Source organism: Perna viridis, chromosome 3 (assembly GCF_037379345.1).
Source record: "Perna viridis isolate PV_CMFRI_1.1 ecotype Kerala chromosome 3, ASM3737934v1, whole genome shotgun sequence".
Lineage (NCBI taxonomy): Eukaryota > Metazoa > Mollusca > Bivalvia > Mytilida > Mytilidae > Perna > Perna viridis.
The window spans coordinates 14,669,285-14,697,279 of record NC_142447.1 but is presented as its reverse complement, the minus strand read 5'-3'; the positions used below and the strand labels follow the sequence as shown (position 1 = coordinate 14,697,279).

Below are 27,995 nucleotides of genomic sequence, written 5' to 3'. Positions count from 1 at the left end.
AGGCCAGGGTTCTGAGCACTATTTAGGCCCCTCTTACAATAAGCTTAGCGCTGCTGCGGGTTTTTCTTTTGACGCCCTGACCCGCACGGGCCCTTTTTCCATAAAAATCAAATGCTATATAGTTCCAGGGGGTTATGACAAAAAAATGCCGGAGAAAAGGAAAAGGAAAGAAAAATAAACATAAAAAACAAAAACACCTTTCCAATGTGGATAATATCTGAATTATAAAGCGTTTAAAAGAAATATTTCCAAGTGACGATAATAAATCCGCCAAATTGATAAGTGCTAAAAATAGATAAGGGAAATTCCTATCAGCCCACCGGAAGAGTCGCTTTGACCACGTCGACTTGCGATGAACTCATATCCGGTGTAAACACAACCTAGCTAAGCTTACGTCAGATTTAAATGAAATTCGGATTTTTGTGTAGTTGATGGGTAGACGTCGAGGCAAAAGATGGCATTCGTGTATGGTGTGGTTTGCTACCTCAGTAGGAGCCCTCTTTTATACCATAAGCTGCATTAAGGCTGCTGAAGATGTGGGTCAAGGGAGTCCTGGAACTTACTACGATTTCCAAGTCCCTAAGGATGCACCCGAAACTAAACCGGGCACGTCATGTGTGGCCAAGCCACCAACTATTCAGGACAAGTAAGCATTTTACCGGGTTTTTGGTTTCTATTTCATATCAGCAATTTATTTTGCATTGTGGTAGTAATTTTCCTAATCCCATTTGGGACTCAGTCAGTCACTGAGTCAGTGTCCGGAGTATTCCCTTTTTGGATTCAGTGCCCAGAGCAGTTTTCTGATTTGGCCGCCCACTGAGGCTAAATCAGTAACAGCTATGGACCCTGAATCTCAAAAGGGATTACAGTTTTCCTTCTATTTTTAAAAGGGAACCAGGACCCATGCAATTAGAAAATGGGCATGAAAACAGCTACCTCAGGGAATAATACATACACTACAGCTACAAATATTTTGACGATTCTGAGCACCCATGCTGGGCATGAGGACAGTGGACAATTTGTGTCCACTCTTAGACATGTTCCTGCCGGCCCACGATGGACACATGGTTGATCTCTGTCCACTTTGCCCACACATTCTGGTGGTCAGTTTTATATCTTGTTTGGTTTTAACAGAAATCGGAATTAAAACTCATTCTTACGTAATAAATATTGCGGCCCTGTTGTATTGTAAGAAGCGTATCTAATCGTATGAACTCCAGTAACAATATTTCACAGGTGTCAATAAAGGTTCTTTAATTGACAGTCATCAATTACCTGTAGGGCAGGGATTGATGTACAGAAGCATGATCTTTTGCCAACAAATGAATTATAAACAAAGTACTTGCAGTAACCTTTGACAAGTGCCATTTGATCTCTATAAATGGCAACTAATCAATGGACAGTATTTGCATGTTTTAATACGGTGCAGCACTATAACTTGTCAGCAAATAAATTGTATCATTATTTTGATTTAATGTTTATCAAGTCTTACTTGATGGATTAGAATGTATTCAAAAATACTCAATAGTTCAAACATAGATTATATGAATTTGGAAACAACAACTAATCTTGTAAGATGAATTCTGAGATAAATACTTTAACTTTGTACATGGACGTGTATTGCAAGAGCAAGGATTTTTATTAAGTACATGTATGTAAAATTAATATTTCTAATTGAAATTCTTAATAAAGACCATTATGGTTTCCATTGTATTGAAGTCAATGAGGTAACCTATGGATGGAAATGTGATATAGTAGATTAAAAGAGGATTTATCACAAATCTCCGTGTTATTCATGTACAAACTACGAAACTTGAGATGTTGTTTTAGTCACAATAATGAATTGAGAATGTCACTACTGAAATTTGGGAAGTTTGTAGCCTTTTTTTCTGTAGGAATTGGGCCCTAATACGGTGCTAAAATATTCTTTAGAAAGTCACTGGGTGGTTTAAGTTAACAAATTATACATGTAACAATGTTTATTGTACATAAAATGTACAAAATGTATATGTACATTTTACATGTATATGAATGTAATATGGACATTGAGACTGCTTAATGAAAAAAGCAAGTTTGCAATTTATACTCTAAAATGAGAATAAAATACATTGCGCATTAGCATCACTGTCATGATCACTTTAGAATTTCAGTGAATATTTGAAAGCCATTTTAGTATAATTTTTTCTTCAGTGATCATTTTCTTTTTTTGAACATCCAGGCACGTCAAGATATAGGAGGTATAGCGAGGTGACATTTCTCATGTATCTGGTTAATTTATGAAGAACTTATTCAAAAGCTGTTTCAGTTATCTTCATAAAATCTTCTTCTAAAGGAATTTCACAGATAAGCTACATGTATGCCATTTTAAATATCACATGTACATGTAATTTCTTAATTTGATGATATTTACGATTGAAAAAATAAAAAAGGTTTTTAGGGCTACATGTACATGGATGGTCAAACCATTTGATAGTCTGATGGGTTGATGGTCTAATAGTTAGATAGTCCAGCAGTTCTTAAGTTAGTTCTAAAAAAACAAATGAAAATGACATGTATTTCTCTGTCCACTGGATATACAACAATAATAACAAAAGTTGTTGTGTTTAGGGTACATATGTATAATAGGGTATGTAAGTCTCGTCATGTGACCCAGTGATTTCACGAGAATGGGTCCTAGTCTACTATTCAAATGCATAGAGATTCGTCATTAACATAGCATTAAGTTCAATGTTAAAAGCAGAATATATTTTTGTGAAAAAATACGGATAAAAAATGACAAATATCTAGTTCTACTGAATAAAAATGTTAAGAAAAGCATAGAAATAGAAGATTTTGCATAGTGATACAGCGTTTTCATTTCCCAGAAGTGAACAATAAAATGCAGACCGGCCTTCAGATTTCAATATGTTCTACATCTAAAATTCCAGAAGGAAAACTGAAACTAGAACGAGACTTACAGACACTATTACATCGTATGTCTCCACTGGTGGTGAGACATATTGTTTTTGTTCTGGCTGGTTGTCTGTCATACATCTTTAAAGCACATATCAAATGAAAGCAACTGAACTGAATTTAATGAAACCAGTAAGCAGTCAGCAGGCGCAGATATACATTGTAGACGAGCCGTCCTGGTACTAGGCAGCTATTTGTCAAATATAATTATTTAACTTTAAAGTAAAAAAAAAAGGAAACAAATTAAGCTCTAGCAAGGACTTGTTACATTTAAGTTCTTAGTTCTAGGAACAATTTTCAAGGATTATAAACCCCTTAACTTGATTTCACTTCTATTTTTTTTACCGTCAGGACAACTTTTATGATAGCTGAATTTTTATTTTATTTTATTTTTCATTCTGTTTACTTACAATGTTCATTCATTAATAGCAGTCATGCATTTTTGACAGGCTACCATAATCAATGATACATGTAATTCCCACAAACTTGATGCTTTGTTTATCAAGTTTGAAAGCGATCCCTATAGTTATTTCAGATGATAAGAACTTTGGAAAAAAAAGAACATTTAGGGACAGACAGATGACCAACACTAAATGATGACAATAGCACACTTTTGGTTTTATGTCATGTGAGCTCTTGTTTACTGTTGTCTTTTTTCAAATGGTACTAAGTGAGACATTGATACATTTGTATATACCCAATGTTGGACAACCTGCTAGACAATTGAACTTTGGACCATTGAGCTGTTGGACTATTGGACTGTCAGACCATCAAACTTTCAGACTATTGAGCAGACTCCAGATTTTTACATCTTGGTATATAGATTAGGTAGTTTGAAATGGCTTCCGGTCAGTTAACCAATCAATTTAAAGTGTGATGTCACGCCGAAAATGGGAGTTGTTAAATTTGATGTGCAATAGGTACATAGTACATTGTAATAGCTGACAAAATATTTTTGTCTATTAAATCAGCTGTGGCAGTTTCTTTTTACATACATGTTTATTGCATGTGTTCATTTTTTTTTTGTTTTAGATTCTTGATGGTAGTTAGTACCTTAGATGGAAAAGTTTCAGCATTAGATATTCATGACAATGGAAGAACTCTGTGGAGTGTGGATGCCGATACTCGTCCACTGTTGTCATCTAGTATTGGTAATTTAGAGGTTGGTTGTGTGCTTTGATTCATTTTTGCCCTTTGCAATCTAGCAAAAAAATGAATTTCAATTTTAATTCGAACAACATATTTTGCTTTCATAAAGGGCAACTATTTTTATAAGTAGTAAAAAAATATCTACATCATAGATTCTTCATGATTTATTAAATAGTATTTTTTATTGTTTTCTAGTGATTGAAAATATTTGAGGCAAAAAATACCAAATTGGGAAAAAAACATAATGTGCCACCCATGCCTGATTCTTACACAGAATGGTACTTAACTAAGTACTAGATAAGAGTAGAGGGTTTTTTTAATATACCAGTATATTTAATTTCAGATTACAAGAAATGGATTGAAAACTAGACTTATCCCCTCACTTGATGGGGGCTTGTACCAGTATGATGGGGACAGTATTGAGGCAGTGCCTCTGACAGCTGAGACTCTCCTAAGTTCCTCTTTTAAAATGACAGAGGATATTACTATGATTGGTGGGAAGGACATATTATCATATGGCATTGACCCAGTTTCTGGACAGGTATGGGAATCCCACCATTTAGATGAATATTTTTTAATATATATTGTTTTGATACTGGATACACAGACAATCCAAGGAAACATTTTTTTCTGCTTTCTAGATGAGTTCTATTTATTTATATAATTTGTTGAACCTAGTTCTTGACCCAAAGGTAATTATTGAATGTATGTTTAAAATTTAAAGGATCAAAGTTCATATTTTAGTTTTTGTGTGCAGAAGTTGTACTTGTGTTTAACTTTGCCTAAACTTTATTTTTTTGTTACTTCTTGTTATATTTTTCTGAGCTTTAATTCAGGAAAAAACATCACTGTAAAGTCAACATTTTATCTGATCTTAAATTCTATTTTTAGCTAAAATACACATGCAGTGCAAGTGGATGTAACACATTTGGTGATACTATGGTAACCGATGAGGATGATGTCTTAGTTATAACCAGAAACACGCAGACTGTGCGAGCTGTTGATTCTAGGGCTGGAATGGAAAAGTAAGGGCATGTTTGGTGTGAATTTAAAGGGAGGTTGATTGAATGTCCTCCCCCCAAATTAAAGTGAACCAAAAAATATGATGTCAAAGTACTTCTATTCATGGGTACCAATTTACCTGGTTTAGGGAAAAATTATCAGTTTGTTGGTTCTTGAATTTGTGGATTTGACACTTCTATCCTACAACCGAATGGAAAATTTTCGTTTTTTCATTGGGAACCAAATTTCATGATTTACCCAACCCATGAAAAACCATGAAAATTGGTACCCTACAAACTTTAATACTTTCACAGTAGATGTTTTTTGCATGATATCCTATATTTCACCAGCTAGTATTTTTACAGTGCCTCCTCTAATTTGAAATCCTGATTTGTTTCTGCTGGTTTATCTTATTATTGTCACAGTTAAAATGATAATAACATGTTGCAATTCTGTTATCTCAACCTCATGTACTGATGCATTGTGGGAAACATGTTTACAGGACTGAAGACATTTTTATCAAACTTGTTTGTTGGTCTTATGATATTTGGTTTTCACTGGCATCCATCCTGCTGATACTTTTTTCCTGCTACTGGTAATCAGGGACAAATGAAAAAAATTGTGAATCATGTGCTGAAAAAAAACACACCAATTTGACAATGTGGGCACAATTAGTTTATGGCCTGTTGAAGACAAATTGACAGTTTGTTTATTTTAGAAGTGTCCTAGAATGCAGAAAAGCAAGTTCAAAGTTTCAATAGAATGGTAGAGGAAAAGAGAGTTATCTCCCTTTAATGATGAAATGCATATAATTTATACCCGTACCTCAAATTTATTACACTTAAAAAAGAAATAAATGCCATTTGCACATATCAGATAACATTTTGAATAAGATTTCAAGGAAGAACTTGTGTGTTTACCATCAAGGTTCACCCACTACCTGATTCTTACAGAGAATAGCACTTAATTATTGTGACTCACATTTGAGAACAAAATTTAAAAAATGCACTTTAAAATTTTTGCCACTTTGAGAAAAGCATGCTTCAGTATTGTTTAAAATTCCATTTGATGATTGTAATTCATTATGTAAATCAATATATTTTGCAAAAAATGAAAAATGATATTATCCCAAAATTTACAATGTTTGTTGATGGCATGTTTTTTTTTTCAAAACTCTTAAAATTTCATAAATCTGAATGTATTAAAACTATAAACATTAAAGTTTTACGTTGATCTATTGTATATGTAGTGAAACCTGGCTTCACCAAATCCAGAATAATTTAGAAATCTTGATTCTAAACCAGACATCTTCTGAATTCCCTTTTTGTCAGTTTTAAATACATTTTGAACCTGTAATATATACCATAAACCTGTCTAAACGAAACAAAAAGTTCTGTACAAAATAGGTTGGTTAAGCCAGATTTTACTGTTCATGATTCATAATAATATATTGTAACATATTATCATATGCTTCACCTGTCACATAAGGACCATATGTCAAATTTATTTGTAGTGAACACATGTTAAAGTATACATGCTAAAACGCAAGGAGTGAATACTAATATAATACAGTGCATGCAATGATAATGTTCAGGAGATTGAGTTGGTCTTGGCTACCTTTGATAGTTAACTTGACAGTTGACTAGAATATTTTGTCTTTCAGTCAGACACATGAAAATACTGAAGGAATGATGGAAAGGTTAAACCTTATTGTCAGTGGGTTGTTATTTAATCAATGCAAGTCCAACTCTATTCCCTGAGCATAACTATCATATGTACTGTAATTTAGTAATCTTAAGTTACAAGGTGTTTAATGTGAACAGGATGGTTTTAGAGAAGTAATTTTTAGGTTAGTCTCAGAGTGACAATAGTTTCATTGAATTGAACAGCTGTTGTTTTGTTTTAATGGAGTTACATGTTGTTAATGATTTGGATAGCTATAAATAAAGTGTCATGCAGCAAATTTTGCAGATTAAGTAAATGTACTTATGTGTAGTTACACATTTTCAGAATATTCTTGTTAACCCTTATTAAGACACTTACATGTACATGTAGTTTACTTGATTACTAAGTTAAACAACAAGAATTATTACCATTCAATATTCCTATCAATATGAGATGGTTATTAGACTAAATTAGACTTCTAATTAAATTGAATCTACTACATGTATGCCACTTCTCTAAAGTCTGTTCAGCTTTCTTAGGAATGGACTTGATATAAGGCGAGTGATGTAGAAGGTTTAGTTTTTTTTATTTGATTGAATTAGTTACCTGTCAGCTTTACAGAAGGGCTCTGTAGGTTTTCACCCTGTCCATCAGTCTGGCAGTCTGTCATATCTTTTCTAGACTCTTTTTTCCTAAACACATGTAGGTATTGAGATAATTTTTTTGTATTTGATTTATCTCCATGGGTTACAGATCAGAAGTGCATTTGGTTCCAGTTGAATAATTTTTGACAAAAATAGGGACTTTGGGATTAACACCTTTTCTGACACTTTTCCTAAACATTTACAATTTAGATAGTTTATGCCATGTGAATATATGTAAAATGTATCTTATTTGGTTACTTATAAAGTTTACATTTCTTATGTTTGAAATAAGTTGGAGAAATTCGAGCCTTTGTATTCTTTCTTGTATGCTTCCTGAAATTATGATGATTTTTGGTATGGAAGTTTTGATTCAATAGTATGAGAAGAAATAATGGGCTTTGGACTTCTTTACATTTCATAAAAAACGACACCTTTCATCACTTTTTATAAAAAAAATTGTTGTCTTTTGATGGCAGCAATCTGTGTGCTTGTTGTCATCGGCTACTATGTATACTTAATTTTCATAAGATTACTTGAGTATTAGTTAATGGATCTTAAGCAAGGTTTTATACCACTAGAGGAAAGTATAAGTGTATGAAACTCTGTATAATTGTACCTTATGGTTTAAAACACAAAAATCAGACTTGGGTTGATTTTGTTGTTTAAGACTATAGCTATTTGAGCAAAAAAGGGGCCAAAAAAACAAACTTTTTCTGATTTCCACTCATTCACCTTCCACAAGGTTTCAGTCTAGGAATGAATAGTGGAGTGATGATGCTGGTTTCAACACAATAAATTGAGTAAAATACACCTTAGTTTCGTATCATATAAAAGATACATCTATTTCGGATTGAAATTGGGTAATATGAGTTTAATGGTTAAGGAATAAAAGGTAAAAGTTTTGCCAAAACAAACATCATTCTGGTTTCTGCACAATAACATGGATCTCTATGACATTGTACTATTATATTCCATATTGCAGAATATGGATTGGTTTGATGATACATGTAATTGAGCAAGATTGAATTTTGACCCTTCAAAACTGGGTTAAGGCCAATTATAAATAAAGAAACCAAAATCAAATAGTGATTTCAAAGTTCATGAACGAATGAATTGACAAGGAAATTTCTTTAGAGACCCCCTTGAATTATAATTTTGGATTTTGGGTCTTATTTGGAAAATGTTTAATTGCAAATTTTAGAGTTCATTGACCACTTTCATTTTGGTCTGATTATTATGCTCTATCAAATTTTTAATCAAGATCCCAGTTCAGAGGTGTATCAAGCTTGAATGTTGTGGTCATATTTTCCTCAACCATAGTGGTCATATAAAGCTACAACAGATGTAACATTTTATTGAAGGATGAGTATATTGTTCTGTTTTTTTTTCAGATGGAACTTTAGTGTAGGTTCACATGAACTGGAATTTTTACCTGGAACAAACATTAAACCAGTTAGACCTATTGAGGAAGAAGATGGCGTCAACATAATCACATGTCCCGTTAATGGTAGGGGTCAAAGTTCAAATCTTAAAACTGAACTGGATTGCATAATATATTAATGGTTTTTAATGGGGTATGTTTGACTTTTAATGAATTTTGCCTTAAGAAATCTTTTTGGTTCATATAAGGTCTAGCTTAGACAGAATTGGCCATATATAATTTTAGATGGATTTCACTAAAACTTCAAATACTGTGAAAGTACTATTGTTCATGGGGTACCAATTTTCATGGTTTTCGAGGATAGGCCAAACCAAGAAATTTGGTTCCCATTCTTAAACAGAACTTGTATATTTACTTTTTTTGTTTACACGTGTACTCTTTATATCAGAAGATGCTGTAGAGAATGAAGATGAAGATTTGTTGAAGATAGTAGTCTCTGAGGGTCTTGTTGTAAGTTTGAGTGCAGAGAACTTGGAAAATATCAAGTGGCAACACAAGGTAAAAATACTCAGGGAAGATAGATTTTATGTCCTACTCAAACTACTAATCCACATGAAAATCATACACTACCAATGATAAAGGTTATACAAGTTGCAGATAAAACAATTGTAAAGCAAGAATCTTGTTCAGTTTACATACCCCAAATACATAACTATAATCCTTTCTGTATAAATATATGTATTTGGAGAAAATCATACATTTATCTCTCTAATATCAACCAAATCAAGAACAATAACTCTTGCAAAGTTCATCTCCTAAAATTGACCAGATCTAGAACAATAACTCATGCAAAGTTCAAGTTTCATATACAATCTGTATAATTTTTATTATTATAAGGAGAGGGGGGTATGGTGTTTGACTCTTGTCCATGTGTCCAATAAGAATTTTTTCTCTCACTTTTTTCTCAAGGACTACTCATAACAGTGACTTGAAATTTTAACACTTTCTTTCTGTAGGTATGTCATATGGTGGGATCCTTTTGCGAAAAAAATCAACTAGAACTTTCTCTTTACCAAGGATTTAGTTGATTTTTTTAACTTTATATTTTTGAAAGATGAAATTTTAGTTACAATTTTCTCAGCAACTACTCATCACGGTGGCTTGAAATTTTAAAACCTTCTTCCTGTGGGTATGTCTTATGGTGGGATTCATTTTTGGAAAAATTTGACAATAACTTCTTGTTTTACCAGGACTTTGTTTATTTTCTTACATTGTGATTGGAAGTGGGGGTATCACTTGTATCCCATTGCTCACAGATTTCTTATTATTTCAAAAATGTACAGAGCGAATAACAGACTTAAGACTTGTATCTGGTAAAAGTGGATTTTTGGTGTCTGTTTAACCTCCTGTCTCATATTTATGAAGGCTGTTTCGTAAAATACTGCATAAGCGAGGCATTTTCATGTTATTCACATGTTATTTTTTTTAAAATGAATGTAAAAATAAAACTTGCCTGATTTCATTCTTACTATTTCATCAGCATGAATTTTGTATTTCTGAAATTTTCCTAATAGAATGTGTACAATTTAAAATACCTCAATTTTTGAAGAAATTTGTGCATGGTAAATTGAGCTGTCACGTCTTGATTATAAACTTTCCAGCCTTTATTCCTTATATAATTTATCTTAAATTTCAGTTTTCCAGTCCTGTAGCAAATGCCTGGATTCTTAGGGATGGTGTGCTAAAGCCCGTCAGTGTATTTGACAATAAACATGTTCCAGCCATGTCTTCATTCCAGCCTCCTCAAGACCCTCCTGTACCACAGCCATTGTTGTACATTGGTAGGTGTAGTACTCCTGAAGACCCTGTTATTCCACAGTTTTTGTTATTCATTGGTTTATGTTGTATTCCTCAAGACCCTGAACCATAGTTTCTGTTGTGTATTAGGAGAGACACTCCTCAAGACCCTCCTATACCATAGTCTGTTATTTTCCATATGGGTAGTAGTCCATATCATAATTTTTTTAATACTCCCACTCATTGAGTGGATGATACATGGGAATCATCTTGTCCGTCTGTCCATCTGTTAAAATTTCCCCCGCAATTGTCTCGGCTCCAATTGGATTGATCAATTTTAAATTTGGTGTGTAGCATGATATAGATAGGGCATATGTTGTACCCAATTTTTGTTGCTCTCCAATATCAACTTCCTATTTCATTAGATTTTGCATTTTTTTTACGGTATGGAATGATGGAACAAATTTTCCTCACAAAAATCTCAGCTCCTTATGGATGGGTTAATTTTGAATTTGGTATGTAGCTTCATATAGACAAGGCATGCGTTGTTAGAAATTTTGGTTGCAATCTGATATCAGCTTCTTGTACTAGTGGGATTATGCATAGCAAGACAATGTATACAACTTCATGTTGGTCTTCTTCCACTTAGTTAATTTATTTCACTTCTAAATTACTGTAAAGTAGTTACACTATACACCATAAGTTTATTCAAATGTGACTTTAATGACCGCAATTAATTGCTCTGATATCAAAAGTAACTCCTAACTACCGGTAAAGAGCTCCTTACAGAAATGTGTTTCTTTGAATGCAAACCAAAGTAGAAATCAACAAGGTCTTCGTATAGACTTTAACATTTTATATTTTGTTGACTGCCTATGAGTTTTTTTATGACTTGCTGCATTTGGCATTAAGCAAACTATGAAAGTTTTGATCATCCGCTGGCACCAGGTATTTAAGATTTTGTAGTCACAAGATCTGTTCTTTTTCTGGAATTAACTATAAAAAAGTAGTCTGTATTATCATCTGTATTGCAGGTAAACATCTGAATCAGATGTATGTACAGCCATCTGTTGCAATGAAGGAGAAGATGAACAAAATTTTCCAGTCCAACAACAAAAGGGGTCCAGTTCCGAGGGTGGCTTGGAAACCATACTTGGCTTCTGGTAGGTCTTATCATAATGTCCGTTATGATACCAGGTCAGGGAGCCACTCCAAATACAGTGTCTTGATTTTCAGAAATCAAAAACAGAAGAATAGCACTGGAGATCACTTCCTATATAAAATAATTGTACCAAAAGTGTAAACTTGAATTGTTCCTCCATATTATGCACGCTATTGATTGTGAATCTCCATAGCACCTATGTTAAAATCACACAAAGCTTAGCATTTTACAGATGATTTTCATAAAATACAGTCAATATTCAAATAGTCATTAAGTACATATATCATGAACAGTTCAGATATACAGACCTGTCGCTTGAATGGGTCATTTTTTTAAAAATTCTATCTGCCAAATTGTGTGAATAGTTCTGGGAAATGATTATACCAATGGATTATTATTTCTACAAGCTTAGGAACACTTCTCTGATTGGTAGGTTGTTTGTTCCAAGTCTCTGCCAAAAATTATCCTGTAATTTCCTGTTTACATGACTTCTTTTCAATCTCAGTTTTTAACATTTTCTGCCTGCTTCGCCAACAGTATAAGCAGTTCTAATAGCCACTCATTTTGTATAGGAACCATTCTTCATTGAAATGATTTGATATTTTGTTTGCAACTTAATTGTGATTGGTCGGTTGTTTGTGTATGTGACCTGTTTATCTATCAATATCACATTACTTCCTGGTTATGAAAGTGACACCATAATATTAAGTTATTGGAGAGAAGGAGTTGTGTACTATAGACATATTTTTTTTCTAATTATATCCTTAATATGTATATTTTCCTTCCCTATTTTCTCCTTGGTTACAAATTTTTAGTTTCACTAGGCGAAGTCCAAATGTTATGCCTAATTTAGTACTAATAATGTATATGTATGTGACATTGACAATAAAATTTGAGGGACCAGACTTGCTCCTTTAATCACCTATTCCTATATTATAGCACCCTCAAGAACACCAACAATCAACAACAAGGAGCTACCACAGATAACAAACAGAGAGGAAACCTCAGAAACTGGATTAGTCATCTATAACTATCCATTTGGTGAGTAAAATCCATCTAACATATATATTCTTATTCAGTGAAGAGTGTTTTTTTTAATTTTTGCAATTAAGTTGTTTTATGGGTCTATATTTTGAAATGTGTAATTGTTCATTCAAATCTGCCTGCTCTTAGGAGATAATTAACATTGAATATCCAGTAGACTCTATTGTATTTGAGTGTCATTTACAGAGTTATCTCCCTTAATTTTGAAATCTACAGTGCATCCTATATATTATTTATCTCCTAAGAACACAAGTAATATGAAAAACCAAGTGTTAATTTCTGTTTACCATGGCAACTCAAACAGAATATCAAAAATGAGTCACATTTTGCATGATTCTTACCTGGAGAGCTACTTAAAAGTACTTTGTGCACAACCTAGCAGTACTGAAATAAAAAAGTGCCAATTTTTTTGTATACCTTTTTGCATTAAAGTAGCGGAATTTTACACTTGACAAAATAACCCGCTATACCATATCTTCCTGCAGTTGTTATATGGACAATATAGAAGAAAATTTTAACTTTCTGTAACTTCAGTTTTCCATTGTTTCTTCTATCTGATAATTTCTTATCGCAGGCTACTCCCATAATACTAGAAAATATTGGCAATTTCCAATGACACCGTTAGGTAATATTAGCTTTGAAGATGCCAATGAAAAAAATAAAAAAATATCAGTTTTGTACTTTTGATTTTACTAATTAAAGTTAACCACTGACAGTTCAGGACTTGCCACTCTTGAAAGTAAATTTGAATCCCTGATTAGCCATCAATACCATTTTAATGACAACATACATGTAGGTAAATTCTAATATTTGACAGAAAATAGACATAATTCTCATTTAAAATTTCTAGTCATGATGAATGACCACCAAGTTTGCCACTTTATGTTGGTTATCAACGAGGCAACCTTATTATTTGACACTATTTGGAGACAGATTTTTTTGTTTTCTGTTCACACCTGTTTTTTTTTGTTTCCAAAATGGCAAGATAAATCTATTTGCTCATTTATACTCCTGATTGAAAAACAAAAGGTACATGTACATGTACTGTGAAAGTACTATTGTTCATGGGGTACCAATTTTTGTGGCTTTCGTGGGTAGGCCAAACCACAAAGTTTGGTTCCCAATGAAAAGAAGATTTCCATTGATGTGTATACTGAAAACCTCAAAACCAAGAATTCAAGTATCCATTAATTTGTGTTTTTTCCCTTATCCATGAAATTAAAGTACTTTCACAGTATATTGTGATCATGCTGTTTGTTCTTTGTTTGTCCTTTCATCCCTTTGTCCTTCAGTCCTTGGCTGCAACTTCTTTCAAACTGCTAAATGGAATTTGTTGAAACTTTCACATGATGCTATTGTACACTTCCTATTTTGTTTTTCTATCAAGTTTTCCAGATTTCTAGAGAGGAGAGCAGGGGAGACAACAATTTCTAGTTTTATGACTAAATATTTCAGATATTGGTTATTACCTGTACCCAGAGTTCTCATTCACCATACCTGATGAACCCAATGAACCATCAGAAAACAAAACAGCAGAGGATGATGTTATTGAGAATATAACACAGACTGTTTGGACATACTGGTAAGTAAAGCAAAATTCAGAACATGTTTCAGGGTGGTCAAATAGACAGGTGGAATTGTCAAAATTTCTGTAAGTTCTACTGCACATAAGAAATAAATCAATAAAAATGAAGTGTTACGAATTGTAATTATGATAGTTTAGTATTCTCAGCAACTAAAAGTTGTTAGGACTGGTTGTATGAAAAAACACTTAAATATTATCACACAGTTGGAGCGTACTGGACTCGTATAACCCAGTAATCCCTGGATTGGAACCATGTTCTGCTACCACTCGTTAGGACTGGTTCTATATATAGTAAAACACTTAATATGGTCAGCTATATTGAAAACAAACAAGGACAGATAGTTATAAGTCAATTAGAGTTATCCTTCTTGACACGATGTAATATTTTCAAGACTTCCACAAGTTTTTGATAGTTTAGTATACTCAGCTACTAAAAGTTTTGGTAGTAAAGTATGCTCAAAACTTGAACTTTTGCAGTCACATAGTTTTAAATTTCATTTTTCAGGAAGGAAGTTTTGGGTTTAAGCGCATTCCTAGCTGTGCTGGTTCACCTTGGATTGACTAAAATGGCAGTTAAACAAGGATTAATTATTATCAAGGTATATTTAATTCTGTTCACAAATGAAGGAGTTATAGTGCTTTCTTCTGAGTCTGAAATTGATAAAAAAAATATTGTTTCCCATACTCATTTGAAATAACCTGAGACTCCAAAATATACTTATTATATTTTTTATCTCAGTGGCCTTAGGGTGACATTCCTGCCTCAAGTGTGGGAAGTTGTGAGTTAGATGCCCGGCTGAGTCACAATAGAAACTATAAAATTGGAAGTGGCTGCTACAAGGCCAAGCACAATGTATTTAAGGAGATAAATTTGTTGGTTTGTTGAGAGCCAGAATGATGTGTCTGAGTGAGGTGGCATGCCTACCTGCAGCTGTTGTTTCTATGAGCTAGCACAATAAAGATCCAGCTCAGCTTGTTGGCCTAGTACAAAGCAGGGTCTGCTCGATTGGTCAATTATATATTCTCATCCTGAAGTGCATGAAATATCTGCCATTGGATGTTAAACCATAAATAATCAATCAATTATTCTAAATTTATTATACTCCTTCTGTGACTCAGTGTGTTCATGGTAGATGTATATTTGAATCACCTTGTCTGTCAAGTCTGTTCCATTATATGTCACTATTATCTTGACTACCAATGGATTGATTGATTACAAATTTGGTATGAGGCTTTTTAAAGATTGATATATATATACAGGCAAAATTATTTCACATGATTTTCACACGAATTTCACATGATTTTCACCCGAATTGAGCAAATAAACTTTGTGACAGAGTTCACGTGAAATTTGAGTGAATCAAGCCGTCATGTAAAATTCATGTGAATTGTTCACATGCAATTCGTGTTAAGTGAATTTCACGTGAAAATCACATTAATTTCATGTGAAGTTCATGTGAATTTCATGTGAAGCTCGATTAACACGAATTTCATGTGAAAAATATTTGCCTGTGTATTGTAAGTGATTTTCGTTGTAGTCTGAAATCAACTTCCTGTTTTGTGGGGTTGCCATACAGGTTGGGGTATACCTAGCACAAGTCAAGCAGTGTCATGTTGCTTTTCTTCAAACTTATCAAAACTTACATAAAATTTACTTTGGTAATCAAAATCAGTGATCAATTTCACAAAAGGTCATTAGTGTAAAATTGATCATAAGTTACGACGTCATAAAAGAATATAGTATTGTAATGTCATTTCTTATGATCCACTTTACAAATACACTTTACAGGAAAATTTGCAACATACGTTTTCATATGTTTTAAAACATGGAAACACATGCTGAAGACCAGTATGGTAAAATTTGTTTTTTTTTTGTTTTTGAAATTTTCTTGAAATCATAGTATGAAAAAAACATCATTTTGATAATGTAATTTGACTATTTGCACCATCAGAATTAAGGCAAAAAAAGCAATGTTTTCCATATTATGTTGGTGCATTGAGTTATTATTTCACTGAAATTGCACTCAAAATGAACATTTCAAGGACAGATATTTCTGTAAAAAGCCTTATTTTTCTAAAATTTCTGAAACAAAGCCTGTGATGCAGAGATCAAATGATGGTCTTTTCAAGTAGAGAAAGCATCCTTGAGTGATATTACATTGTCAGATTGGTGGGGTTTTGACATGCATGTTTCTGATTTTTCCCATTTTACCTCATTCTTTCAAATACTTACACTTAAATGCATATCATGTATCTTGTTTCAGAATTCCAATTCTTTTGAAGATGTGAATGCCAACAACAAATTGTCAATTGTGGAGAACAAACCAGAAGAATATGTATCAAGGTCAGTAAAGACAAATCTCATGGGTAGACTTCTAAACTCAAATCACAGGAAATTCAGAAATTATTGTATACATTTACAATTGAAATTTTGATGTTAGAAAACAAAACTAGATATTTTCATTTTTAAATATTGAGGAAAAAAAAAACACTTAAAAATACATATTGAAAATACCATAATGTGAGTTACAGTTATCCTGATAAGATCCTGTGGCATTTTTAACATGAATACAAAATAACTCAGCAATAATTTCTTAATGGAGATTGATTATTTTGACCTATCTTTCTGTCTGTCACAAATTAAGACTTGGTTTTGTTCTGTTATTTGTGACTGCTTGTTTAAAAAATTTAAAAGGGCAGGAATTTTAGCAATTCATTGCAACCAATTAAATAATGTCAGTCTTTGTTTTTCTAGATCTGCTAAAAAATTTATCATTTTAAAGAGGTTGTTCCTGAGGTGTAATAAATTCTATAAAAGAAACTTAAATACTGCAAAAATTAGTATATTGCTGCTATTATTGTACCTGTGTGGTTCTAACATGGATGTGTACTTTAGTAGCAGTCTTTATAAAAATCAGACAGAAAGTTATTCATGCATGTCGAAAACCAACCAAATTATTTTAATTTTTGAATCGGAAATAGTTAAGTCTATATTGTGATAAAGTAGTTGCACTTTAGAGATAACAATCGTAAAATTGTATATAAAATTGGCCCTTTGCAGGAGTTATCATTCTTGATTTGGTTTGATTTGATTGATCTTAGTGGAAGAAAAATGTTTTTTTTTTTTTCAAAATACAGAACTGAATAATGAAGGCACTATCGTTACTTGAAAATATGGTATATTTGGACTAAAAAGCATCATTTCTTGGATAGTTTTTTCAACACCTTAAATTACCTCTAATAAAGGCAGTGTCTGATTTTTATATGGACTAGTACTTAGTGCCAGTTTGCAAGGTTTTTGTGGATTATCTAAAATAACAAATTTAAACTTAAATTGTTGTTATTCCCAATTTACAAAAAAAAAACGATCGTCAAAAACTTCATAACTGCATGTACTGGTAATTAAAAATTACTTGCAATAAAATTTTGTCGATATAAATGAAAGACATTGTTTTTTTCCAGATACACGTCAGATTTTGAACATCTCCAGGTACTTGGTAAAGGTGGATTTGGCATTGTGTTTGAAGCCAGAAATAAAGTAGATGATTGTAACTATGCAGTGAAAAGGATATCTCTTCATAGGTACTGATGATAGTTTTAAAACAATTTTAAAAAAAAATATGTAAAACACCATGGCTTGGAATTAAAATTCATTACATTCTAGTTGAAAAATGCTTGAAACATTTATAAATTTGGGTCCATTAACTCCCAGTGTGGGTCTTTATATACATGTGTAGGCCATGGGAACAATTTTGAAGTTATATCTGATCATAAAGTGAAGGTTATCTGTTAAAAAAAAATCTTTAGGAGAGCCAATTTTACATTGTTATCATAGCATGTGATCGCCGTGAGCTTGGGTTGGGACTAACTACCATGAATCAGGGTTCAGTTTTGTGATTTTGTGACTGTGGCCTTCCAGATAGCGACAAATGTATGTTTCCTTTCTAGAAGCTGCACTGAAAAAAGAGATATGTAGGTGATCTTTTATTTTTTATTTTTGATCAAATTACGGTTTATTGAAAGAAACTGAAAATAAGATATTTCATTTTGGTCCTGGGTTGTAGTGTGACATTAGGATTCAAAAATGCTAGTCATCCATATCTTTGTTGTCACGCCTTGTGAGCACGCTCATTCCTGCATTTCTCAACAGATTGAGACAAAATTCGCACAACAAAAATTGTTTGAGTTGTCTCTTTTGGAAAGTAACATTTCTTCAAAATTTGTTTTTAGTGAAGGATCAAGAGAAAAGGTCATGAGAGAGGTCAAAGCTCTAGCCAAGCTTGAACATAGTGGTATCGTCAGATTCTTTAATGCCTGGCTAGAAACACCTCCTCCAGGATGGCAAGAAGACAAAGATAAACAGTTTGAAGACAGGTGAGTTTGAAACTTAAGTAGCTGTCTTAGTAAGAATCATGCAAATCCTGTAAAATATGGTACACCCTAAGAAAGGTTAGACATTTTTATTCTTTTTATTAAGTTGAAACGTATAATTATTCATTCCAATCTGTCTGCTTTTGGGGGTTAATTTACATTGGAAATCCAATAGTTTCTTTTGTATTTTAGTGCCATTTACAGAGTTATCTCCCTTAATTTTAGATTCTACAGTGCATTCTGTATAATTTTTATCTCCTATGAACAAGGGTTCTATGAAAAACCACATGTTAACTTCTGTTTACTATAAAATTTTAAACAAAATATCAAAAATGAAAATATGTACGCTTTCCAACCATTTATCACATTTCGCACTATTTTTAGCTGGAGTTCTTAATTTATTATTCAACAGTGGTAAATCTAGGGGATAATGCCAGATTTTAATTTTAAGCATGGATGTGAAGGGTACATAACTTAATTGTGTTAAATTTTGTGCCGGCGGATATAAAACTTCATATGAAAGTTGTATATTTAAGTATCAGTCCATATAAAATTCAGACACTGCCTATGGTACAAGTGATTCATGATGTAGAAAACCCCACTGAATAAAGAATGTTTTTTTCTGTCTTCAAATGCTATTTTTTTTAGGTTACATGAGTCTTTTTTGTATTCAGATCTGCACTTTTGAGAAAATCATACATTTATCTCCCACTAAAATCAACCAAATCAAAACAAATCAAGAAAGATAACTCTTCCAAAATGTTAATTTCATGTACAGTCTATATGAATTTTATCTCAAAAACATGACATAAAATGAAAAACCAATACTGATAATGTGGTCTGTAATTGATTCTTTATATGAAATAAAGTGGGTGGGTTTTTGACATGCATGAATCACTTCCTGTCTGATTTTTGTAAAGACTGATACTTAATATGTAGATGAGCAAGAAGAAAGATTATCATTGTGGGTGCTTGTAAAAGATGATAAGTCTACTTGTTAAAAGGAGAGGTTTCACATGCTATAAAACCTGGTTTAAACATACTTTAATATTGGAAATGCCTGTATCAAGTCCAGACCATTGGAGTGGTTTCCTACTTTTTTGGTTTTTACCCTGATATTGCCATATTTTATTTTATACTTTCCTTTCGGCTGTTGGTTAGATTTTATCAGTTTGGTAATTTTTGCTATTACTCTCCATCTAAAAGAGTTTAAGTCATAACAGAAGGAAACAATTTGTGTATTTGCTTACAGTTCTGGTTTGTTGTTTAAATAAATATTTGTTTATTTTTGCAGTGAGTGTTTAACTGGCTTTACACCCTGTAATTCAGTCACACAGAGGGGAACTGGATCATTATCAATCAAGATGCCCCCGTCACCTGATTTTGACTTGCAGAACCCATTTGGAGGGAACAATATTAACCAGTGTGATAGTTTTGCTAAATCTAAAAAGGCTGGAGGAAGCCAGGAGTTTAGTGTTCATACAGATAGCACTTCATTTTCTAGGGAGGGAAGTATTAGACAAGAAAGTTTCTTGGAAGGTGTTGATGAAACTTGGAATGATGATTCCTTAGATGTTCAGTTTAAACTGGAAGATAGTGAAGATAGTGGCAGCTATTCCAAAAACATTCCTTTTACAAATATTACAGATAAGAATTATAATCAGAACAATTCATTTAGTATTGTCTTCGAGGATTCAGGCTGTGCAGAGAAAAGCAGTAAAAGTGACAGTGGTGAAATAATATTTAGTAACGATTTTACAGAAAGTGATCACATGAATAAAAATGATGTTCACATTGATATATCAAAGTCAGGATCAACTCTGCCAAAAGTATCAGAAAAGGGCAATACATGTACAACCAAAAATATAAGTACTGTGTCAAGCTATAAAAACAAGGTTTCAACACCAAAGTTATATCTCTATATTCAAATGCAGCTTTGTCGTAGAGAGACTTTGAAAGATTGGTTGATATCAAATAACCATGAACGGGACAGAAATGTTGTTCTAGATATATTTGATCAGATTGTCGGAGCCGTGGAGTATGTTCATAGTCAAGGGCTCATGCACAGAGATCTGAAGGTATTTTGTGTCACAATTATTAGGCTTGTTAAAAGGTTCATTTCTGTCAGCATGAATTTTAATTTCTCCAAGTTACATGTATACAGTGGAGACTGAGTTGAGTGGAGTCAAAATACTTTCTTTCAACACAGTAGAGTCACCATTTGAAACATGTTTAGCTTTCTTGTGCAAACACACAAAAATACATTGAATAATTATGTGAATTAACAACATGTCGATTGTGTACAGAATTGAAAAAATAGGTCAACTAAAATAATGTCCCCCCTAGTATTTTTGGATGAGATACAGTGGAGACTCAGTGGAGCTACATGTGTATTTTTCTCCACTGGATATAATGGTGAAATTAAATTCATCCGGACAGAAGTGTAGGACAGTTTGGGATGAATAGGAACAAGCATGCAACTGAACATTTTTAGTCTGATAATTTTTTCTTCAAAATGCAAAATTGAAAGCCAAAGGTTTGTCACAATAGTATTGTTTTTTTTTTTTTTATAAATGGAAGGCACTTTTATTCTTTGTATATGAATGGGTGTTAAGGTCTCTTGACAAAATAAAGAGTTTAATACAAAACATCAGTAGAACTTATATGGGTGACTTCCCTGCTGAAAAAAGTGCCTTTCCCAGGCACCTCATATCACAATGAATTAGTCAAGTGTAGGTAAAGATCAATACAAGTCTTCAATATTGTGCTGTACAAAAAAAACAAACATTGATTTTTTCTGGCCTGTGACATATAAAATAATTTGTAAAGACCTACAATACAGTTTCAGTAATAATTTTTCAGGTATATATATATATATATATATATATATATATATATATATATATATATATATATATATATATTAATCGTCTAAATAAAAGTCAACAATCACTCTTATTATGCCTGTGAAGTTTTGTGAGTTTTATGCTCATAAGGTTTTATGAGTTTTATGCTGAGGAATGATATCAGTTATCCGAAATATTCATTGTAAATTTTACCATCTTTTGGTGATGTTAAACATAATTAGACTTTTTATATATAGGTATGAATTTTACAGCAGGTCCGACAAGTTACTTGTGAATCAGTGTAAAAATTAATTATACTAGCGGTACTGTTTTGCAGAAGAGGAGTAAGCTGTTTTACTTCTGTTTATGTTTCTCTCTGAAATATACTTTTTATTTGTAGTATTTTTGGCTTACATTGTATTTGTCTCAAAAATATTGTGAAAGAACTTAAATTCCTGGGTACTAATTTTCATGGTTTGGGAAAAATAAACATCAGTTCATAGATTCTTGAATTCATGGATTTGACAAATCCATCATACAAATGAATGGGAAATTTCATTATTATTGGGATTCATATTTCATGGTTTGCCGAACTACAAAAACCACAAATATTGGTACCCCACAAACAATGATACTTTCACAATAGAAAAAATCAGTACATTGTAAAACATATATACATGTAGTAGTTACATTAATTAATTTGTATTTGTGATTTTCAGCCATCAAATATCTTCTTTTCTCTGGATGGGGTTATAAAGATAGGAGACTTTGGTCTGGTTACTGCACTCGAGGATCAGGAGCTGGAGCTTTATTGTGGAGATGAAGCTCCCTACAAGAGACATACAGCTCAAGTGGGAACACAGATGTATATGAGTCCTGAACAGGTATTGTTTTGTTAAATGCACATCACCTCTTTGGAACTCTGCAGCTGCCCTTTTTACACAAAATATTTTGAAGGACATATTATGACATGCTGTTACCTGCTCATCAGTCTGTCAATTGGTTCATCCATATATCTTAACAAAAGTATGAAGAAAAAAAAACAATGAATATTTTATCAAAAAAAGAAAACTCACTTTCAGTTATACATTATTTTTCGATCTTTTATCCCCAGGTAAGAAATTTTAATCACCTCCTCAAAAATGGGTCAGTTATAGAGTTACTATGCAATATCCATACTAATTTGAAGAAGTCTGTTTTCAGGGCCAAATTTGATATAAATGGAACATAGTCCATTTCTCATAGTAATCAGGGACTTTCAAGTTGAACGATGTTCCATCATCTTTTTTTTTTCCAGATCAGTGGCAAAGTGTATGGCCATAAAGTGGATATATTTTCCTTAGGAATGATTTTATTTGAATTGTTTTATTGCTTCTCAACACAAATGGAGAGAGTTAGGACTTTGTTAGACGTAAAAAGACAGAAGTTTCCATCAGATTTTAAACGAGATTATCAAATGGAGGTAAACACTGATAGAATATTTGATTGGAAGGGGTAAATATCCAAAATATGATCACTAGTGACGAAGAACGCTTAGAGTATGCGGAACTGCTGCACATGAATTAAATTGTAGTGTGTTCTTGGCATGTGTGGTTACATTTTGGTTGTTCACGATAATCACTTGATTATCCAATTTATTTTATAGATTTTTCTCATAATTTATTGCTATTTTAAACATGAATTTTAAATTTTGTGACTGGTAAATTGATATTCGTGTTGTCACATTTTGGCAGGAGAAAGGTCAAGAGTGAAATCGAATTATTGATTTTTTTTTAAATAGAAAATTTGATATTTTGCTTCTGACTTTATGATAAAGTAGTTTCCACTTAAGGAGATAGACCTAAGGTATTGGACACAACTCTTGCAAGTCATTGGAACGTTTGTATTCAGCATTTTAACATCAATCTCATGTAAGCTTCAAAGTAACTTGGATTAATTTCATTCCGTTTCAAATGAAAGCTTGAAAGGTTTAGGTAAATTGAATATGGTATAAACAGATCACTGATTTCTAGAGTTATGCCCCTTACCCTAGGTTTACCTCCTTAATGGTACATGTATTAATACAGTTATTATAACTTAAATCATTTGGGTACACTGATTCTTCCTCATCTATCTACTGAAAATGTATTACTTTTTCTTGGTGTACTATTTTCACTATTTTCATGGTGGACAGAAAACCAGGCAAAATAGTACCTGTGAAATTGATGTGTAACCCTATATAACAATAATCATTTTTCATTTTTGTGGAACCATGTAAATTGATACCCACAAGTGTATTCACTTGGTTAAAATAAGTTAAAAAATTGGCGACCACAAATATTAATGTTTACATTTTATAGAGTCTCAAAACAATTTTTAGTGCCATATCAATAAAAATACAAGAACACTTTCTGATTTTCTTTTGTTTTGCTATAACAATGTAAATAGTGCTTTTAGCACTTAATTGTTAAAGGTAATAAAAAGAAAAAAAAATGGTTCCTTTCTCCCTTAATGATTTTTATAAAAATAACCTGAGAAATTCCTTTGAATAGCCTTACAGTATAGGTCTAAATAACTAGTGTCATCCATGATGAAGGCATTTTTGGATGCTCTTTAATAGCTGTTGTATGCCTTGACTACACGGCATTAAGACATACAGTTTATCAGTATGGCTACCTGGTATACCACTATACACAAACACAACAACAGTGAAGGCTTTCATATTTCATAAACAGCTACTTTAACAATTTTCCATTGCTCCTGCTTCCTGATAATATCTTATCTCAGTCTACTGCTGTGATACTAAAAAAATATTTGCAATGTCCGATGACATTACTTCACATCTACTGTGATGTTACTGATAAACAGAATAATGTCAGTTTTGAATTTATGAACAGAACATCACATCTTGCCCTATTTGGTTTCTGTGATCCATGTATTTTCTGTCTCAATTCAAAACTATTGTTTTTTCTGTATGTATTATTAAGTCATAACATGTACTTGAAAGAACTATTCTGCCACTTTAAAGCAGTGGAATGTTCATAGCTTACATGCTTTAAAATATGCAGTATTTTATTTACAATTTTGTTAACAATGAATACATTTTTATTTTGTAGACTATGTACATGTCATGGTTACTGTCCCAAGACCCCGCTGACAGACCGTCTGCATCTCAGATTGTTGACAGCGACCTGTTGAAAGCATTTTCATCTAGACATACTAATGCCAGAGTGCGACTTAGGACCACTTCTTCTAGTAGCTCAGGGTCTATTCATGACGTGATAGATTGGACCAAATAATGCCTCAAATGATCAAGACTTCAGACATTGTGCAACAGAGACAAATCATTACTTTAGTGTATTTTTAGTTGACTAATAATATGCTTTATGAAAATAATTTATTAAAAGAAATGACAGCTTTAAACTGACTAGATGGTCACCTTTTAAAAATGTTTGTTAGTTTTAGTCCTATTTATAACAATGGATATGGGTAGTCTACATGATAAAATGAAGTTGTTGCTTGCTTATAAAGCCTAAAAAAGTAACAGATTTAAGAAAAAAAAATGGAAGAAGAAAATTTGATTTGGAGAAATTTTGTTCAATGTGTAGGACATGAAATAGCTAACATTTATTAAAAAAGAATGACCTTTATATCATCATGATCATGTAAGTAATGAGAATGAAATGTGACAGCTGAAAGACAATGGGACCAAATAAGTATATTTATGCACTTTTTATAGCTATGCGACTATAATTATGCTCTCCTGTGAAAGGAAGGAAGACAAATTTGGCTGTGTATTAAGGAGGTAGACTTAGGGTAAGGGACACAACTCTTACAAATCATTGGAATGTTTGTATTCACCATTTTACTCCAATCTCATGTAAGCATCAAAATAATTTGCACTGATTTCATTCTGTTTCAAAGGAAAGCTTGAAAGGCTTTGGTGAAATTAAATATGATACAAACATATCACTCATTTCAAGAGTTATGTCCCTTAGCATTAGTCTACCTCCTTAAATATAACATTTATTGTTGCCGTTTTTGTTTCACATTTGCATATTGGTATATTGGTTTTAGTAATGTTATATATTTCAACAAGCTTCCTTTCTGGACCTGTTTAAAATTGTTTTCAAGTATTTGAATTTATTGAAAGATGAAATAATTGCTCAAAACTGTTTAATGTTAAACAATTTTGAAATTACTGTCAATTCAGAAATTGTATTGCAATTTTAGACCTAACTAGGGTTTAATTTTTTTTGCATTATTACATTATTAGTCTATGCACATTTTTGTAATAAGTAAGATGTCACAATAGTTTTCTGGATTAACATGTACAGTATTCAAATAGTTTTCCAGCTAAGAATCATGCAAAATGTAATTAATGGTCGGAAAGACTACACTTTTTTTATATTTTGTTTAAAATGCTATAGTTAACAGAAATTAACTTGTGGTTTTTCATGTAACCCTTCATCTTAAGAGATTATAGAGAATGTATTGTAGAATTCAAAATTAAGGGAGATAATGTGTCAGTACATGACACTGAAAAACAACAGAAACTGTTGGATTTTCAATGTTAGATATCTCATAAGAATGAGTGATTATACATTTCATATAGACCTTGAACAACTTAATAGCAATAACTAAAATGTGTCTTTTTTGTGATGTATTACATATTACAGAATTTGCATGATTCTTACAAAGACTGCTACTTAAAAGAAATATAAATGCATAAGCTTTGTGATATTTGAAATTGAGTGTGTATAAATGATAATGTATAGTAAAATTAGTATTGAATAAAAACAGTACATAATGACATGTATAGTGCTGAAGTAGCTGGCCATTTTTACTTCATAAAAACATTATTACTTTAAATGGTGTGTATTCATTTAGTGGGTGAATGTAGTATATGGTGCTTATTTAGTAGAAAATGAAAATATGTGAACTTTGCATTTATAGTGGCAAATCTTTTCACATGTAACAGGGGAAGATCCCGAAATATATTTAAAAAAAAACAGGAGATTTCCTGTTTATAATGTGCTAAAAATTTAGCTCAATTTTTTTTTACCAAAATAAGGGGTTACAACCCTGGAATTAGATCTTCCACCTGTTATATGTTTTTAGTGTATTTCATGTCAGCATATTTTGTTAATTTTATCACAGCAATAATTTGTTATTATTAACAAATTAATTGTTAAATCTGTAAATTTAAAATTTGATGTTGGTTTTGGAACTGGTATGTTGAGATTAAAGATTTAGATTTTGAATATCCTAAAAGCAGAACAAAGAAATCATAACTGGATTGGCCGAAAAAAGTCCAATTTTTTTTTATAATCAGCAATAGAATGTTTTGGACTTAGTGTCGGAAACAGAAGTAAGGTCAGGAACAAGAAACACAAAATTAGTTTATTAGGCCTAATCAGAAGTTGTAATGATTAGATATAAGTTATGTTTTATGCTTGGTCCAAATGTTATTTAGTAACTAGAACTGGTAATGTGACATCACTGACAATAATTTTTCCTCTTATAGTAATCTCTACTATTTCATAGGCCAATTTATTTCTACAGGATTTGGCCAGTTATCAAGACAAATTGCAATTTAAATGTATATTGTCTTCAGTTGTCAAATACTGGCACAAGATCATAAAAAAAACATTAATTGCTCCTAGAAAAAATAAATTCTAATGAAAATGCATTATAATTTTTTGGCATCTTTTCAATGTAAACAATTAAAGGATGATAACTGGATTTAAAAAAAAATAAATCTGAGTATGCAGTTGTTTTTAAATATTGACTAAATAAAAAAAAACTGATCTTGAGTGATCTAAGGTGTTCTTTGTGACATTGGGTTTTGTTAAATTTACCAATCTTCCATGTTCTTTGTGTTACATGTCTTTGTGACATTGGATTTTGTTACATGTACCAATCTTCATGTTCTTTGTGACATTGGGTTTTGTTATATGTACCAATCTTCATGTTCTTTGTGACATTGGGTTTTGTTGGATGTACCAATCTTCATGTTCTTTGTGACATTGGGTTTTGTTACATGTACCAGTCTTCCATGCTTGTAGTGTACTATTTGTTGTTATTGTATATTTTGTTGACCTTTCAATTTGTTATTTTTCCATTGTGCACTAAAATTTTGGTTGTGAAGTTACCAAATGTTAATAAAAAAGATAAAATATTTTAATTTGGTCTTTTTTTTTAGGTACCCAGACTAGATATGTTGACTAGACAGTCTGTTTAAATAGCATAAAATATAATGAGAACAGGTTTGGTGGTATATGTCAAAGAGACAACAACCCCACCATGATGGAAATGCCAGCCCAAGGCCACCCATTTGTCTTCAATAACGACAAGGAAATCCTCATACCACAGGGCAGGCTGCTGCGTGTGAGCTGGCCCAAAACATCATTATACA

At 32.2% G+C, this 27,995-nt stretch overlaps 1 protein-coding gene across 2 annotated transcripts; it reads left to right on the top strand.

The window, feature by feature from the left end:
- The first annotated feature begins 334 nt into the window (after window positions 1-334).
- On the top strand, window positions 335-27,764 carry LOC148621130 (eukaryotic translation initiation factor 2-alpha kinase 3-like). Of its 2 annotated transcripts, none has more exons than XM_088575193.1 (18): window positions 335-646; window positions 3,985-4,114; window positions 4,445-4,642; window positions 4,993-5,126; window positions 8,804-8,919; window positions 9,245-9,351; window positions 10,490-10,634; window positions 11,625-11,753; window positions 12,692-12,793; window positions 14,252-14,378; window positions 14,887-14,980; window positions 16,646-16,725; window positions 17,844-17,963; window positions 18,612-18,755; window positions 20,047-20,830; window positions 22,318-22,482; window positions 22,896-23,060; window positions 24,694-27,764. In XM_088575193.1, exons 1-18 carry the CDS (start codon window positions 432-434, stop codon window positions 24,874-24,876), a joined length of 3,138 nt encoding a protein of 1,045 aa, XP_088431319.1. In that variant the 5' UTR covers window positions 335-431; the 3' UTR covers window positions 24,877-27,764. The 2 variants fall into 2 exon arrangements, with proteins under 2 accessions (XP_088431319.1, XP_088431318.1); XM_088575192.1 differs by having other exon boundaries at window positions 336-646; window positions 9,242-9,351.
- The last annotated feature ends 231 nt before the right edge of the window (window positions 27,765-27,995 follow it).

Coding starts and splice junctions, on each gene's coding strand:
- LOC148621130 (XM_088575192.1), top strand. CDS start 432: ATGGGTAGACGTCGAGGCAAAAGATGGCATTCGTGTATGGTGTGGTTT. Junction 20,831..22,317: donor TCATGCACAGAGATCTGAAG/GTATTTTGTGTC, acceptor TGTGATTTTCAG/CCATCAAATATCTTCTTTTC. Junction 22,483..22,895: donor TGTATATGAGTCCTGAACAG/GTATTGTTTTGT, acceptor TTTTTTTTCCAG/ATCAGTGGCAAAGTGTATGG.